This window comes from Fulmarus glacialis, unplaced genomic scaffold (assembly GCF_000690835.1).
Source record: "Fulmarus glacialis isolate BGI_N327 unplaced genomic scaffold, ASM69083v1 scaffold38502, whole genome shotgun sequence".
Lineage (NCBI taxonomy): Eukaryota > Metazoa > Chordata > Aves > Procellariiformes > Procellariidae > Fulmarus > Fulmarus glacialis.
Window position 1 is genome coordinate 2,180 of NW_009200495.1, and position 16,011 is coordinate 18,190.

The following is a 16,011-nucleotide window of genomic DNA, read 5'->3' on the forward strand; positions in this document are numbered from 1 at the left end:
TCACATGGGTGGCATGAATTCACTGCTCAGAAGAGGAAATAGTTTTGTGGCTTTGCATGGTGTACAGAAAACTAGGAAGCTGGATTTCCCATTGCAGCCTTTGCTGCTTTTCATGAGATGACAACATAAGTTTGATGGGAATTAAATCTTTTCTTCTTCTTTTTTTTTTTTCCCAATTCTGCCACTAATTTGTGTGATGGTAGGCCAGCTGCTCTATCTCAGAGACTTCCAAACATGTGGAGAGGTCACTGTGTTGAGTGTGATGGTTTCACCAAAGAGTATCCCAGAAATCCCAATTCAGTCATTTATCTCCTTTCACTCATTGTACCAAGTGCAGCTGATTATCTAAGCCATGCTCCTGGAGAACTTATCTATGAAGTATCTGGTGTTTCACCAGACCAATTCCTTCTCTCCTTTGACCCTTAAGATCTGTTAACCTTTGCAACTAACCTTCATCCCTATTCCCCCTGACAGACGGTGTCCCTGTGGGGAAACTCAGGGCGCATGGAAATGACAGCTTCCAAGTTCATGGACATACAGCGGGTCATCCAGCCAGACTGGTTCCAGTGCATCTCTGATGGAGACACCATTTCTGGGGAAGTTGGTAGAAAAAGGGCCAAGAAGGCTGTGGACAGGTCTCTCTCCTTCCTGGATGTATGCCTTCAGCTGCTAGAAAAATCACCGGTAAGGTCCCCACAATATCAGGGCAATAGCACCACAACTGCATTTTGGTCTGTGCTGTATCCTGGGCCAGTCCCAGGACGTGATTTAGTAGGAAATCATGTCACGTGTTTGTGTCAGAGAATGTCCAGGTGACAATCCTGGACGAGGTATAACTAGTATCACAGTGGGTTTTCCTTCTGCCACTCTCTTCTTTTAATAACTTGTCTTCTGCACCAGGATACCTATCTCTCTAGTTGAGGCGAACTTTTTTTTAATTTTTTTTTCCGCTTTTGGAATGTAGTGCATTTCTTTCACTTACCTTCATGCTATATACATGGGCAAAGTAGGATCTTCTCATTCAGATTGAGAAAACCCATGTTTTTGCTCTGAACTCTCCTCAGTTCCAAGTGAGGGAGGACTTGCTAGAATTTGCCAGTGCTATTCTTTTTTCTTCCAGCAGCTTTAAAACTTCCCTCCCTTTTGCTGGAAGTGGACATACTGTTTGAGCCTGTACTACAAAGGAAAATGGGTGACAGGAGCTGATACTGGTATCCCCCGAAAGGCAATTCACTGTGAGATCTGGTGTCTGAGAGCCAGGATAATGGCACCTGCTTTGTATTCTGCACTGACACCTGTAGTGCTGAGGGGCCATCTAAAAAAGCCATGTACAAAGATGATCTATGGTTATTGCCTTCTATAGGGAGGTGGGAAGAATGGTACCAAAATTCTCAGTGAGTAGTGTCAAGTAAGGAGCAGAATCTTGTCTCTCCTAATCCCGTTTCTACCTTACACTTGGACTTCACAGTGTTGTGTGAGGAATAGTCTTACATGGGATGAAACACTGTGGCTCTGGCAAGTTCCTGGGAATGTGGGGGTTAAGTAGCAGGCATCTGGAGTCTGGGCTGTAAATTGTCTTGCATGTCTTTGGCAGAGCATGCTCTAACACTTGTAGCTTTCTTCTGGGCCAGGAACTACAAGGAAGTGTAATGTTTGGGGCAATTGAAGGTGGCGATATCTTGGAAGAGAGGCTCAGATCAGCCAGGGAGACTGCCAAGCGACCTGTAGGTGGCTTTCTGCTAGATGGCTTCCAGGGATTTGCCATGGCCAAGGAGACCAAGTTGAAACTGATAGCTTCTGTCACAGCAGAGCTGCCAGAGGATAAACCAAGGTAAGTTGTGTGGGCAACATCCCAAGAAGTCCATCTGTCCTATTATGAGGAGCATCTACAGGCTGCTGTGCAATATCACTGTAGGAAATAATCACTGTATTGCACAGCTCTGTGTGTGTGCCAGGCTGCATAAATTCTACTACTGTCAGGCGGCAGTCCTCAACCCTTGTTTCAATTTTTAGCTGCAACTGGCACCAAGCTGTACGCATGCTGTGGGTTTGAGTATTCCCCACATTTGGAGAATAATGAAGATTTTAGTTCCAGTCGTCTTTACTTTTTTTAGGAAGCAGGATATGTCTGGGCTGCTTGCATTTGGCCTCTGAGGCCATGGTTTACTTAAGTTCAGCTTGAACAAGAACATTATTATCAACCTATTTTACAGGGACCTCTTCTCAGAAAAACTGTCATGTTTCCAGTTCTCTCTGGTCTGAACTGGAGGAGGGCAGAGAAAGGTGCTGACAGAACCAGCCAGTGCTTACATGATCTTATGGCAGCCAGCTCTGACCTAGTACCTGGAGGCGCTGAGCCTGTGAACTACCAGAGGTGGTACAGTCTGGCCCAAAACAATTGTATTCTCTGCTTGGACTGGCATAGTGTGGGGATCGTTGTATATTCTGAGTTGTTGGTTATGCCCATCAGATCCATGCCAGAGACTGGACAGGAGTGGCAGCATTCTTGACTCTTATAAATGACTAACAGTAACTAAAGATTTCCATAAAATGTGTGCTAATATTTGCTAGTGGTTCAGAAGTGGAGGGGTCTCTTAGCATTGGGTTGAGCTTGCTGGCTTTTGCATGGGTTGTTCTTACAAGAGCAGCTGCAACAGAAGTAGTATGGGTGCTTTTTTCATCATTTCCTGAAGAGAGTGACTCAGGCCCCATTGTCTTTCTGTGGCTGCCCTCTGCTAGCTGAGCGTTGCTCTGGCCTAATGGTGTTCAAAAGGAAATTAGATGGGAAAGCATGTGTCTGGTGTTGCAGCTTGTTCATGCTTAGCAGTGCCTGGGGTTTGAATTTTCCTGACAATTAGAAGGCTTGCTGTGTTGTTGCCATCCTGTCTGGTTGAGCTACTTAAAAAGATCCACTGGGAGCATTAGAGTCCAATTTGCTCAGCTAACCTTAGTGGCTACCAGTGCATCTGCCTCATCTATCAAATAGTTTGCTTGTCTGGTTAAGACAAGTGTTTCTGACCTCTGTAGGAAGAAAGCTGGTTAGCCCTAGGGGGTCTTGTAAGTACCTCAAGTGAATTTCAGACAGTCCTGCTTTCCTGAATTCCATTCTGGCTGGAGAAATTGTTTTGCAGCTGTGTTCTACCCCAATATGAAATTCTCTGGAATACAAACACTTTCTGTGCTTCACCCAAGAAGCGATTGCTTTTTGTGTGACAGTGAAATGATCTTACGAATGTTCTCTTCAGAGTCCTTTCATGTACCTAAAGATGCTGAAGTCTCTTGGTAAAATTTATTTTCCTTTTCAATAGCATCAGAACCCTTGCAAGAACAAATGTTTGTCCTTACTTGTGCACAGATAAGTTTTAGCAAAGGTTTTGATCATATATGCAGAGATACTATTTTAACTGTTGAGTATCATTTTCTCCCTGCCATGAGAGCCTGAAACATAAGACACTTATGCTGTAAACTTCTCCCATCCTTATTCTGCACTCATCAATTTAATTGGAGTACTTAGAAAAGTGACTAAAAATGGCACCTTGTGACTTCATTTATCAGCCCCTGTGTATTTTCCTAATTATCTGTTTAGATCATTGCCCTACATTAGCTTCTACTGCTGTCAGCCAAGCCATGCACCTGCAGGAGAGCAGGCACTGCTCTAGTCTCTTCTGCTTCACCCACCCTCAGGGAAGCTGCCAGCTAAATTTGGCTAACAGCAGGATCTCTATTACCATCGATGGCAATCCAGCTGGGCTCTTCCTGGCTCTTAATGCCGTGTCCCAGGAGATGTTACAGCCAAGGTTTTTGGGTAAATCATTTGAGCAGGTAGAGTGTAAAGAGGAGGGAAGCATAAAGCAAGGAACTTTTCTCTTTCCCGTGACATTTCTCATTAGTGCATTCTCCTCCAGGCAGTTCTCCGAGTGCTCTATGATGTGTGTGTCACCTGAAGGACTTGCATCTTTGACCAGCCATCTACTGCTGTCTCTGGTGCTCTTGGTCAAGTATTTTTAGTCTGTCTCCTAAACAGTTACCAAGGAAAGGGGTCCATGTGTCTGGAAACTGGTAGCTCCCTGGGGCACAAACATGACTAAGAAAAATATCTCTTCTACACATAGATGTTAGGTGAATATTGAATCTAAGTGTATTTATGTGTGTGTGAAAGAAACCAAATCACTTCAAACATAATGAACAGAATGAGTTTCTTCCGCAGTAAATGAGGGATTATTGCTGTCTTCCAAAGGGCAGATAAAGAAAAGCCTGCCACGTACTGGATAGATCGGAGGTGGGGAAATGGAAGCACACAGGATTCTGAGTGATGACTGTTGTACCCACTTGCCTTCTGGTTAGCAGTTGCAGGGATAAGCTACACGTGTTGCACATGTGTCTTTTCTTTCAGGTACCTGCTTGCTTCTACTCAGAATATTCTAGATTTGTCATCTTGTGTGTCTCTTACAGAATCATCCACGGTGTAGGCAAACCAGATGAGGTGCTTGAATGCATTGAAAGGGGAGTGGACATTTTTGAGAGCTTCTTTCCCTTCCAAGTGACAGAGCGAGGCTGTGCCTTGGTTTTCAGTTATGACTGCCATCCAGATCCTGAAGCAGCAGGTAGGCTTCTTGATGGTCATTCTAATTTCTACTGTATCAGCTAGTATTGTGGCAAGCATAATTCATGCTTTGGAGGAATCTATATTTGAGTTTTTTGTTCCTGAAGTAAGTGCAGTATCCACTGGAAAAACTGGGATTCCACTGTCAAGTGTTGCTTTTGAAGGTGGGGTATTTTGGTGTGAAACCTCTTGAAGCGAATTTGAGACCTTAGCCTAGGATCTGAATGTCTGATTAGCCAAAGTATGCTCAAGTATTTCTTAAACACTTACTGAATAGAGGGATTTTTGTTCGACACCATTGGCAAATTTTCTGTTACCATTAGCAGTGAAGGCTGGACCTATTAAGTGGAGATCTAAGATACTTGATCTCTAAAATTAACTGAATATGTGTCTGTTTTAATAATATATTTTTGAAGTCCCTTCTTTCTAGCTGACAAAAGTTAGGGATCCCATTTCTTTGGGTAGCTTTCCTCTCTGTCCTTGGATTCATCAGTTCATATCAAAACAAAAAGGAGATGTTCATAACTCATTACCTCACTACGCTGTGAGATGGGAGCATGCGTATGTTAAAGCATCTATGAAATGTGTTTCAAGCAACAGTTTTGTTTTGGCCTATTAAATGTTTTTAATACAGAAAGATATTTCACATTTTTTCTCCTGGGTAGAACCTATTGGCTTTTCAATCCTGGATAATTCAAAACTAGCTGAATAGAACAGAACATCTTGTTTCTTTGTGCTTGCTGCTATTTTTTTAACCCTTCCCTTTGTTTGCTGTTCTTCACCTTGTCTCACCTTATTCTTACATCACAAGATTCTGGGTAAGGACAGTCTCTTTGTTTTGTGTCTGTTTAACACTCAGTAGACATGGATTGTGCAAACAGTAATATTGATATTTCCAGATACATCTCCTGCTTAAGAACAAACCTAAAAATGCAAGCCTACAAAATTATGGGGTGATTTTTTATTTTTAAGATAGACTGCTGAAAAGGCAGATGTGGAATCTACATCTTCTGCATTAGTGCTACCAGCCTCTTCTGATTCCAATTGTTTTTTAAAAAAAAAAAAAAAAAGCAAGCATCTAAATCTCTGAGCCTGATGGCAGTGTGGAAAGTAGAATGATCAAATGCAGACGAGTTGCCTGTCTACTCTAACAAAATCTCAATAAAATCAATTTGTTCAGGTGATTGCATTCTATTCAGCATGCAGTTCAGAATTTGTGTTAACTAACCCATGACAATTAAAGAAAAATAGTTGCTTACTATAAGAAAGAGGTGGAAACTTGTGGCAGGAGTTTTCATCTGGCAAGAGAGTAGCAGAAATACCTACTGTAAGGTTGCTACCCTTCCTCTGCCCTTGCTGTGTGTTCATAAAAGGCTGTTGTCTTTTTATTTAAAACAGTTTTAAAACAAAATGGGGCCCAGGACCTGGAGAAGAATGGTGCTGAAGAAGACCAGGATGAAATCTCCAAAGCTGACCCAGAAATGACACCATTTGAGATATTTCTGAAGGACAAAAGGTACGTGAGTTTGTGAGGAGGGTACCTGCAGTTGTATCACTAAATATGATGCTTTTTGTTCTCTGTATTTGATTGCATGTGGTCAGTGGTCAGCTGGATGGGAGGCTTCATAAAACGTGAAGGTGTTGAAGACAGTACTTCTGGACATTGAATGGAGAGTGTTGGACAAGCGTTGTAGCTTGTTATCAGGCAACAGTGTATGGCTGAAAGCATTGTCTTTTGCCTGACCTAAAGCCAGGGATTTTCTAATCATTTATCCAGCAGACATACTGTGGTCATAACTGTGTTCCAGCTGAAAGACAGTAGCTTCACAAAGGTTGTTTGGGGATCATTTTAGTCTTCCACAACTAACTTGGGTCATCTTGAGATGCTAGATTTTATTTAAACTACGGAGAGCCTCCACTTTCTGACTCAGTTTGGGCAGCTACAGAGCAATTCTGCAATTTCTGGATACTTCACAAAAACTTTGACCAGTGTTACCACCTGTCCTTCCTTCTCTTTTCTACAGCTACCACTAAGCTGTCTGAGTAGAAAACTGTGTTGCTTTGCTCGATCCTCCCTCCACTTTGTGAGAATCGTGCATCTCACAGTAAAGGGGAATACTGTTTTGTGAATAGTGGAATCAGTAAATCCTTGTTTCTGATAGCTTCCTCCTTCATAGACTGTGTGATAGCTAGTGAGGCATGTCTTGGGCTGCAGCTTTTCTGTCAGGGAAGGCACAGATAAGGCCTCTCTCTGCTGTTAGCTGTGATGCAGTCAGTTGTCCTCTGACTGAGATGTGTGGCCTTTTGGCTTTGTAGTGAGTTCTGGCGTGATATTTGAAGTCCTTCATGCCAGTGGTGCTGGTCTTAGATGTTAACATATCTTTCAGCAGCTGGATTCAGGCCCTCAGGACTTCAAGGCTCAGGTCCCTGCAAAAGGCCATGTAGTAACTGGATACTCTTTATTGCTTGAATGGGTCTTCTTACCTTTGATGTTGTCCAACATTGCTTCCTCCTTAGATACCAAGATGATTTTGGTCCTTTGCTGGAAGGATGCACCTGTTACTGTTGTCAGAGGCATACTCGTGCCTACGTCCATCACCTCCTCGTGACCAATGAACTGTTGGCCGGTGTCCTGCTCATGATGCACAACTTCCAGCACTATTTCAGTTTCTTCAGTGCCATACGGGATGCCTTAAGAGAAAATAAACTGGATCAACTGAAAAAGCTTGTCTTCAGGCAGGCACTTCGAGGCCCAGCAAATGCGAAGCCAGGCCAGTGAGTTCAGAGAGGATAGAGGAAGTTGTAGGCTACATCCTTATGCAGTGGGACTGTGTAAGGTGGACTGCAGCAGGGTCACTTGGACCTGTTAGTAGTAAAATGCCTTCCTTCCTGCAGGGAATTGAAGGAGACATTTGAAGATCATCTCACTTCCTGGTGGGGAAGGAAGATCTTATTCAAACGTCCCTTTTGGTTAATTGGCTTGGGGCATTCTTGGGGTATGGAAGAGCCTGAGCAGCTCACAAGACCAGTATGGATAGCTTTGTTTTCAATTTACTCACTGTTGGTTTTCCATGTGGAAGGACAGAATTATTGAACTTGTGATTGAAGAAGCAGAGCATGTATTTAAAATTAATCCAGCTGCTGACAGGAGGCTCAGCAGCTGTTTGGGACTCTCATTCCATACCCAGTGCATATTACAGGTAATTATTTTTCTAGAAAATCCCAGTGGTGTGGTTGTCCTGTCATGCAGCTCCTTCATGAGAGATCCTGCCTCAGTCTAACACACTGTTCCTTGTGGCCACTGCCAGCATCTGTTTCCCTGAAAAGAACTGACTGGAAGTGCTGCTGTGTTCAGTGGCACAAGGGACTGTATGTGTACTTCTCTCTCAGGCTGCCTGCAGTGCAGAATGTTCTCTGGGCCAGGAGGAGGCCCTCTACCTCGACCTGGCCTTGAAAACCCCTGCCTCAGGAGTCCTACTCTGTGACATTAGAGGCAGAAAGAAGAGAAGACATGTTTAATCCACGACCTGCTGTAGAGGGGGTTTTTTGACTCTATAGCCTTTCACCTGTCTGGACTAAGATTTCACTCCCGCAGTAGCATGTGGATGATAATGAATGTGCCATTCTTTCCAACTGTCCTAGCACTGGTCAAATAGCAGGCTACACAAATGTCAGTGTGAGATGGAGCTGTGGAAGAGATGTATTGCAGGAAAAGGCATTTAGAGAAGATTCTTGTGGCTCCTTGTTTTAAAATATGACTTAGTTATGTCGCATTCCTCTTACTCAGGTTTTTTTATGCCCCTTACTTTGGAATCCTGGATTTATTCATTTTATGTTACAAGGCAACAATAAAACAATTTTATTATTCATTACACTGGCTCCTCAATATGTGACAGAGGTGGTATACAAGAGTGCTTGAGTGCAGTGCTCAAGAAGATGTCTCCTGCAAACTTGACCTAGCAGCCTGATGGAGGACAGTGACTCATCTAGGAGTAGGATCCTGTCACAGAGCAGGGGTCCAAATAATTTGCTTCAAAAGAAGCCGTATAGACCTGGAAGTGTTAATGACACCTGCCCATCCCTCTCCTCATAAGAACTCTCTACCTGAATTAAGCTTAAAAAAATACTACAGTTAAAGTTGCTGGCCTTAAAGCAATTACGGATTAATCTGCAGTTTGTTCTTCTTCACTGTTTCTTTAATGTTTTAAGATTTTAATATCTTGCATCAGAATGACTTTACCATAGAGTATAATGAGTTTTTAGCTTCCCTGTCAGCATTGCCTGTACATCCCTGTTTCCTTGGGCAGATACACAATGGTGTCAGAGTCATTTCTACCATTCCAGCCTTATCCCCTGTGTTGCACTAACTGCATTTCTTTTCCATAGGATCCTAAAGAAATAGAATCATTAAGGTTGGAAAAGACCTCTAAGATCATCAAGTCCAACCATCAACCCAACACTATCATGCCCACTAAACCATGTTCCTAAGCGCCTCATCTACACATCTTTTAAATACTTCCAGGGATGGTGACTCCACCACTTCCCTGGGCAGCCTGTTCCAATGTTTAACCACTCTTTCAGTAAAGAAATTTTTCCTAATGTCCAATCTAAACCTCCCTTGGCGCAACTTGAGGCCATTTCCTCTCGTCCTATTGCTAGTTACTTGGCAGAAGAGACCGACCCCCACCTCGCTACAACCTCCTTTCAGGTAGTTGTAGAGCGCGATGAGGTCTCCCCTCAGCCTCCTCCAGGCTAAACAGCCCCGGTGCAAATGGTGCAAAGAATGCTTTACTGTTGTCTTTAAACAGAAATTACGGGGAATAATTCAGCCACAGAAACTACATAAAATACAGGACTAATATCCTCACTCCGAAAAGTATGTTATGATTGTTAATGTTGATGCAGCACTGGGCAACTTGGAGATACTGGGCATACAGTGTGAGGTAGAAGGTCTAACATTTTCAGGATCCACCTGTCTTAAAGGGCAGGGAATTCTAATGAAACAAAATGTTTTATGCTTCTTTCAAGAGGAATGCAGGATATGATGGTAGTGTTGGGACCTTGCAATGCTTGTTTCTGCAGTGTCTGTTTCTACATTGTTGTAAGTGTCAGTGCAAAACCTTATGGGAGGGGACAGTGACTATTTTAAAACTCCTTCACTCACAGTTTTGAATCTGCATGCTTACAATCACTAAAATGCATGAGTCTGCCTGGCATTCAGGCACCACGATGCTTGTGTCCAAGAGGTCTGTCATGGGTCCTCTGTGAAGACATGGAGGATAAGGAATGCTAGCTATTGTGTCCTCCTTGCATTGCCTGCATTCTTCTTAGGTTGGTAGCCTTATTGCTAGTTTTGGAAGTGCCTTTTTGTACCCTTTGGGAGCTAGCTGTGATCAGTCTCCCCATCCTGCCCCACCTCTGTGAATCGTTAGGATTTATTCATTTTCCTTTGTCTACCAACCTGGGTGTCCTGAGAAGCTGCACGTAGCTGTACTGGGATCTTAGTGACCTGCTAAGCTAAGTACCAATAATGTGCCATTCTCAATAACCCTTCTGCTCTTCCTTCTGGCTTTCCAGTCTTTCCATGCTGCTGTGTTCCTGTTCATTCTCCAGTTATACTGACCAGGTTTTCCTGGTATGGTTCTCTGCTTAGCTTGTGCGTGTGTGCATGTGTGTACCAGAGCTGCACAAAGTGAACAATTTCCTACTGGGCAAAATTTGATCAGGTACATATGCTCATTATCTAACAAACAGTAACAAACTGCACTAACCCTGAAACAACCTTAATGTGTTGTATTTATACAAGTTTTCAATCTATCTGTCAGTCCTCCTAGTTCACATCGTAAAAATTGAGCAACATTCTTCATGTTAACTTAGTGTTGTGTTTTATTTCCAAGCAGAGATCTAATTTCTTTCAAAAACAGAATTCTTGCCCTAATATGGGGAAGGAAACTACATGAAGAAAACTAAACTTTTCATGGAGAAGTGAAAATTGAAATGAGTAAGGAGTGGAAAATTTTCTGTGCTAAATTAACTTAACTTAGCACAGCAGACTGCAAAAACATCCTTGACTGCCGTCCGTCCCCAAATGGCAGAATGCAAAAGAGCAGAGCAGAGTACAAAAGAGATGATGTGTTACAAAAACATTAGACCCTTGAACATCTTTCCCTCAGCAACTCTTAGTGTAACCTTCCCCTCAATAATGAAAAATCTTTCATGCTCATATGTTTCTGATGAGAGTAACTGGCAGGGCCACATGTTAAATGTTAAGTCCTGTGTCTTTCTGACTGCTTCATCAGTATTCTGCTCAGTAACTTACTCCTTTCAGAGCTATTTTAATATTGCAGGCTCCTTAGCAGTTTCAAAGGTATGCTTTAAAATGTGTTAAGGGAAAAAAAAAATCAAACTGGTTTATCACAAAAATGTTTTCTCCTTTCCTTCAGGTATGTCATTTTTTCCCCAATACATTCACCCACCCCATCTATCCTCTAAATTACTAGGACACGGTATCCATGAGAGGTTGTATCATGCCTTGTCTGATGGTTTCTAGGTCTGCTCTTCTGTGGCTCTATGGGATTGCAGGAGCTGCCCAAGACTGGAAGCCTTCCAGCAGGGAGTTCAATTTATTTCTACATCTCTTAGGTCCAGAGGGCTTTCAGATCGTGGGATTTTTATGCATAGAAAAATCAGCTCCAGGTATGTTTCAGAGGTGCTTTTAATCATTGAGTAGCTATTTTTTTTCTTCCTGAACCCTGTTGATTTTTGATTCATATCCTGAGTTGGCAGGGAAAGGGCCCCAGTAAAATGTTTAAACCTTCCTCTCAGTAATTTCAGAGAGGTTTTCTTTGTGATATAGAAAGCATACACAAAACAGATGATGGTGCAGGCCAAATGGTCTTATCTGTAGTACTCTGGGGTGATCTACATAATTCACTAGGGACCTCATCTCTTTTCTGGTAATGCAGCACTCACTTCTTCAGACCTTTAAAGATGTTCAAGCACATGTTACCCTCCTTCCTTAAGCACGTTCTGTAGGCATGATAGGACTTTTCAAACAAAAAGAGAATGAAGTTAAATCCCTTTGAGAAGTTGGATCTAGATTGGTCAAGTTGGTGCTGGCACAAAAGTGGTTAACATTTTCCTGCAGCAAGATGTTCTTGTTTCCCTGTTGATGTTGCCAGTGTGAACGGCCTCTGTCAGAGTGCACAGTCTCCTCTCCGGTGGCATGTTGGCTGGGAAAGGCAATACCTTCCCTGCCTCACAGTGAGGTGATGATGAACTGCCTGGTTACTTCTACATCTGTCGTCTGTACGATTTAATTAGGCTGGTCAGGTGAAGGTGCAACACAGTGGGATGCTCTGTCATGCTTCTGACGTACCTTCTCCAGCTCCTGGCCTTGCTCACTCCCCATTGTTTCAAAAACTTCAGAGAAAACCTGCTCTGTTTGGCAGCTCTTTGTGTGTCTGAACATCTTGCAGAGCTCTTTGGGAAGCAGGTTTGGATGAGAAGAGGTTATCTGGTTAACCAGGGGTATTTCAAACTTCAGCCTGCAAATTTAAGAAGCTATGTAGTGGGGACAGGGCCATATGTAAAGAAATGATAACTAGAGGCACCTAGATCTGCCAGACAGCTCAGGATTAGCCAGCTTCCTGTCTTCCCTATCCCCCTGCTACTGTGTAAAGCATTTTCTGGTCAAGGGGGTGGCCAGTGCGCTGGGAAAGGCAATGGCTATGGTTCATGCCTGTGGCTCTACACAACAAGGTGTATCTCACCCATCTGTACTTGCAGAGCAGTTTGATTTGCAGATTGGTGGTCAAGCAAAGATCTAAAAACTACAGCCCTTAGATGTAATGGCCCAGCACAGATTTTCACAAAAGAACAAGGTCTTTGGCCAGAGTTCCTGGACCCATTCCAGTGCTCTGTGTGTGATACCTTCCGCTCTTGAGTTGACTGCCTTTCTGAGGTATTGGACATGTATTGCAAAGCATGACATGGAGGTGGCTTTGTAGCAATGCTTTGTGCTCATTGCTCCCTCCTTCCACAGGAGAACGGCTGGTTTGCCGTTTTGATGAGGTAATCAGGGGAGATATTGAAGCGATGTAGCCAACATCTTGCAGGAAGTCAGCAGAGGGCTACAAATCTGTCCTGAGCTTTTTATACTGCCCTTCCAAGACTGGAATGGAACCATCGACAATGTAATGTCAAATTTAATGCTACTATGTGCCAAAAAACAGCTGAGGAAACCAACCCTTAGGAAAGCCAGAAGCTTTCCTCAGACGAAGCTGAATGAACTGGGATGGGAGAGAACATAGAGACTGGCAGGCAGACGAAGCCTTCGAAGAGATGCAGCATCTTCAAGGAAGGGAGCAGGAGATGGAGCATCTGGGAGGAAGTAGCATAGGCAAACAGGATGATTAGGATTTGGCAAGGCCAGTAAAGAAAGGAGTGGGAGCTGTGCAGTATGTCCACGTGTAGCATTGCCAACACCAAGCTGCAGAAGACACTGGCATGTGCCTTTTTACATCCCTTGTTTTGTGCATGTCTTGAGGAGGAAGCAGCATTCTGTTGTTGTTCAGGAAGTTTAGCAATGATTGCTATACTCCTGCTCACAAAGGCAAAAAGTTACAGAGTAATGCTGGTGGCCTTCAGACCTGAGGCTGAGGGGGGACTGAGTGCTGGACTCACCTGATACCTGTCTCCCCTGTTCCCTGCAGCCAGTGCCATCACAAATATTCAAGGGAGTCCTACAGCATTAACGATCCGCCCATCTCCCTCTGCCTGTCTTTCACAGACAGACAGAAATGCTGCTGCCTCTCAGCTGAGGCATAGCAAGGTGAGCAGTCCACCTGCATCACAGCCCTTCTGCCATGGCATAGGGTGGCAGAAGGAACTGTAAGGACCCATAGTAAGTGTGCTTCTGCCCAGTGAGAAGTAGCCTTTATTTGTGCTGTTCAATTTGCCATGCTCACAGCTGTGGGGTAAAACTTATTAAAACTGACAAGAATCCCCAGGGCAGGGAAGCAGAAAGGTCTTCCCCACATTGCCAAACATACAGCAGCCTGGTGCTTGTCTCACTGAGATGCTTAAATCATTATACTGAAATTAATTTTTAATTATGTTCATTTTCTTCTCTGGCTCTAGGGGTTTTCTTTTTCTTTGCCTCACATTTCCAGAGGCATTCAGGGACGAAATGAGACCAGTGTCTGGCAGGAAGAGATTCACTGATGTGTGGCCAGAATCATGAAGGAGGCTCAGGAGAATTCCTCGCCTGGGCCTGGGAGAAAGAGCATCCCTGTTGGAGAAAGGTGTGGTTGGCATCAGAGCTGATGGGCTCCTGTTCTGGCGTTTGAGGCAGTATGAAACCAAGGAAGCGTGGCATGAGTGATGCCAGGAAAGCAGAACAAGAAAGGTCACCGCTCTGTCTTGAGTTGAGATTGACTGTTTGGAGAGTAACAGAGCACAGCTGGATCAGTGGCATTTGAGGTTGAAAGGCAGGATTGGTCTGGGATTTATCTTCTACCTCCTGTTCAATGTCATTTGGCAAGATGTATGTGGCAGCTGATGCTGACTTTGAAGAAGTACTGTTTCGAATCCCTCACACCTTGAATTGCCTGCAGCCTTGTGAGCCTTCCTTTGCTCCTAAAGCAGCAGGTGGTAAGATACCACCAGGAGATGACAACTGTGTTAATTCATTATTACCATTAGATAAGGAAAGTTCACTTCAATGGTTCACTCAAAGGCTAATTCAGATTTGGGGTACTCACATTGGTCTGAGAAAGAACTGATGTGCCCATTCTCTTTGGGAAATGAGATACCTCACAGCCAGGAGCATTTGCAGGCTGAAGGCTGCCAGAGCCTGTCATCACTTCATGAGCAAACCATCACACACTTGGCTGAAACTAATCAGATTGGTACCAGCGTCCCCTGGGTGTCCGCAATTCCTATTTGTAGTTTTCTGAGCATCACCGTATCAGCAGCCTGCAGCCTGTTGATCCTTCCTCAAAATGCTAGCATTGATTAGACATTCTTCAAAAACCATCACGTCAGTAACAGTGACTGAGACAGGGCTTGGCTTTGCAATAAGCTTAAGCCAAGCTCCGCCTTGCGTAAGGCTGCCCCTTCCAGAGGAGCTGCTAGCCTGAGCAGGTTGTGCTGACCCCAGCTGTGGACAGAGGACCAGCCTGGGGAAGCAGGTCCCCAGGTGACTCCGATCCCCCTCAGAGAGGCTGCAATACAGCAGACTCCAGGTGTACTCCCCCCCGAGGGGGAGCTGCTTGTGCTTAGCCCCACAGCAGGGTCCAGATGAGCTCAGCTGTGTAGCTGGCCCGCCCATCCCCTAAGGAGTCTAGGGAGGATTACCTGGGGAAGCGAGGTTTGTCCTTGTTGTAGCCTGGCAAATGTGTTTTTTTAATGTCTGGCTGCAGCTGGGATTGTTAAGACGTGTCCAACAGCTGCTGCAAGGTGCGCTGGAGCACGTTAGCTGAGCAGTGTCACCTGCAGAGCAGCGGGGCCTTGCTGGCGGGTGAAACCCGCCTCCTCCATCATTTCCTTACCTTCCCAGCAGGCAGCTTTCCCTCATGGAAGATTGTTTTACCTTCTGCCCCACGGGCCTTTATGCTCTCCTGCTTAACGACTCCTGCCTGACCTGGTGCCTGTCGTGCCTGCTGCTGCCTCCGATGGGGGAGAGTGTTTTATGGTTTCTTCTCTGTTTACGTTTTACAATGTAAAACTCACAGAAGAACTGCTGATTTTAGCTCTTGGATGGCTTCAGTTCGGTGCCTGGTACCGTTTAAGGTTTTAGAAACTTGGGTAACCTGTGTTTTTGCTGCTAGACCTGAAGTTTAAACCGTGGCCCTTGAGCCAAAAGCCATGGGACACATGTGGGGCTCTGATCTGTGATGGACATCTCCTGTTGCACCTGCACCCAAGTAAGCCACAGAAGTAATTACAATAACCACCATATAGCAGCCTAAATAGAAATTTTTGGTGGTCTGTGAAGGGGTGGCAGTGAGCTATGGAGATGCTCTCTGCTTGCTTCTGCCTGCCATGCTTGTAGGAGTGAGTGAGAGCTGCTTGGGGCGGGTTGTCTTGTCTTGCCATGTTTTCAGATGATCACTACCCACCTTAAATACTCTCTACCATCATGGCTACCGCACAGCAGCCTGAGGAGAGGTTATAGATGGAGAGGCACCATGGTGAGTAGGTTGCTGCCTGGCTGGCTGTCCTTTCCAGCCCAGAGTCAGGCTCTTACCACTTATTCTGAAAAACCTCTTATTCTGAACTATGGATTCATAATCCATTTTATTTATGTCTTATGCTCTAAAAAAAAAGCGCCTCAGAGCTGCAGCCATCATCAGGGTCCCCCATGTCTCTCCAGGGAGGGCACTGGGAGGTGCACACACACGCCT

At 44.4% G+C, this 16,011-nt stretch overlaps 1 protein-coding gene across 1 annotated transcript; it reads left to right on the plus strand.

The window, feature by feature from the left end:
* The first annotated feature begins 480 nt into the window (after positions 1-480).
* Positions 481-7,382, plus strand: QTRTD1 (queuine tRNA-ribosyltransferase domain containing 1). Its single transcript, XM_009573620.1, has 5 exons — positions 481-684; positions 1,632-1,831; positions 4,453-4,604; positions 6,002-6,119; positions 7,121-7,382. The coding sequence occupies exons 1-5, from the start codon at positions 505-507 to the stop codon at positions 7,380-7,382; spliced, it is 912 nt and encodes a 303-aa protein (XP_009571915.1). The 5' UTR covers positions 481-504.
* Positions 7,383-16,011: the final 8,629 nt, after the last annotated feature.

Coding starts and splice junctions, on each gene's coding strand:
- QTRTD1 (XM_009573620.1), top strand. CDS start 505: ATGGAAATGACAGCTTCCAAGTTCATGGACATACAGCGGGTCATCCAG. Junction 1,832..4,452: donor CTGCCAGAGGATAAACCAAG/GTAAGTTGTGTG, acceptor TGTCTCTTACAG/AATCATCCACGGTGTAGGCA. Junction 6,120..7,120: donor ATATTTCTGAAGGACAAAAG/GTACGTGAGTTT, acceptor CTTCCTCCTTAG/ATACCAAGATGATTTTGGTC.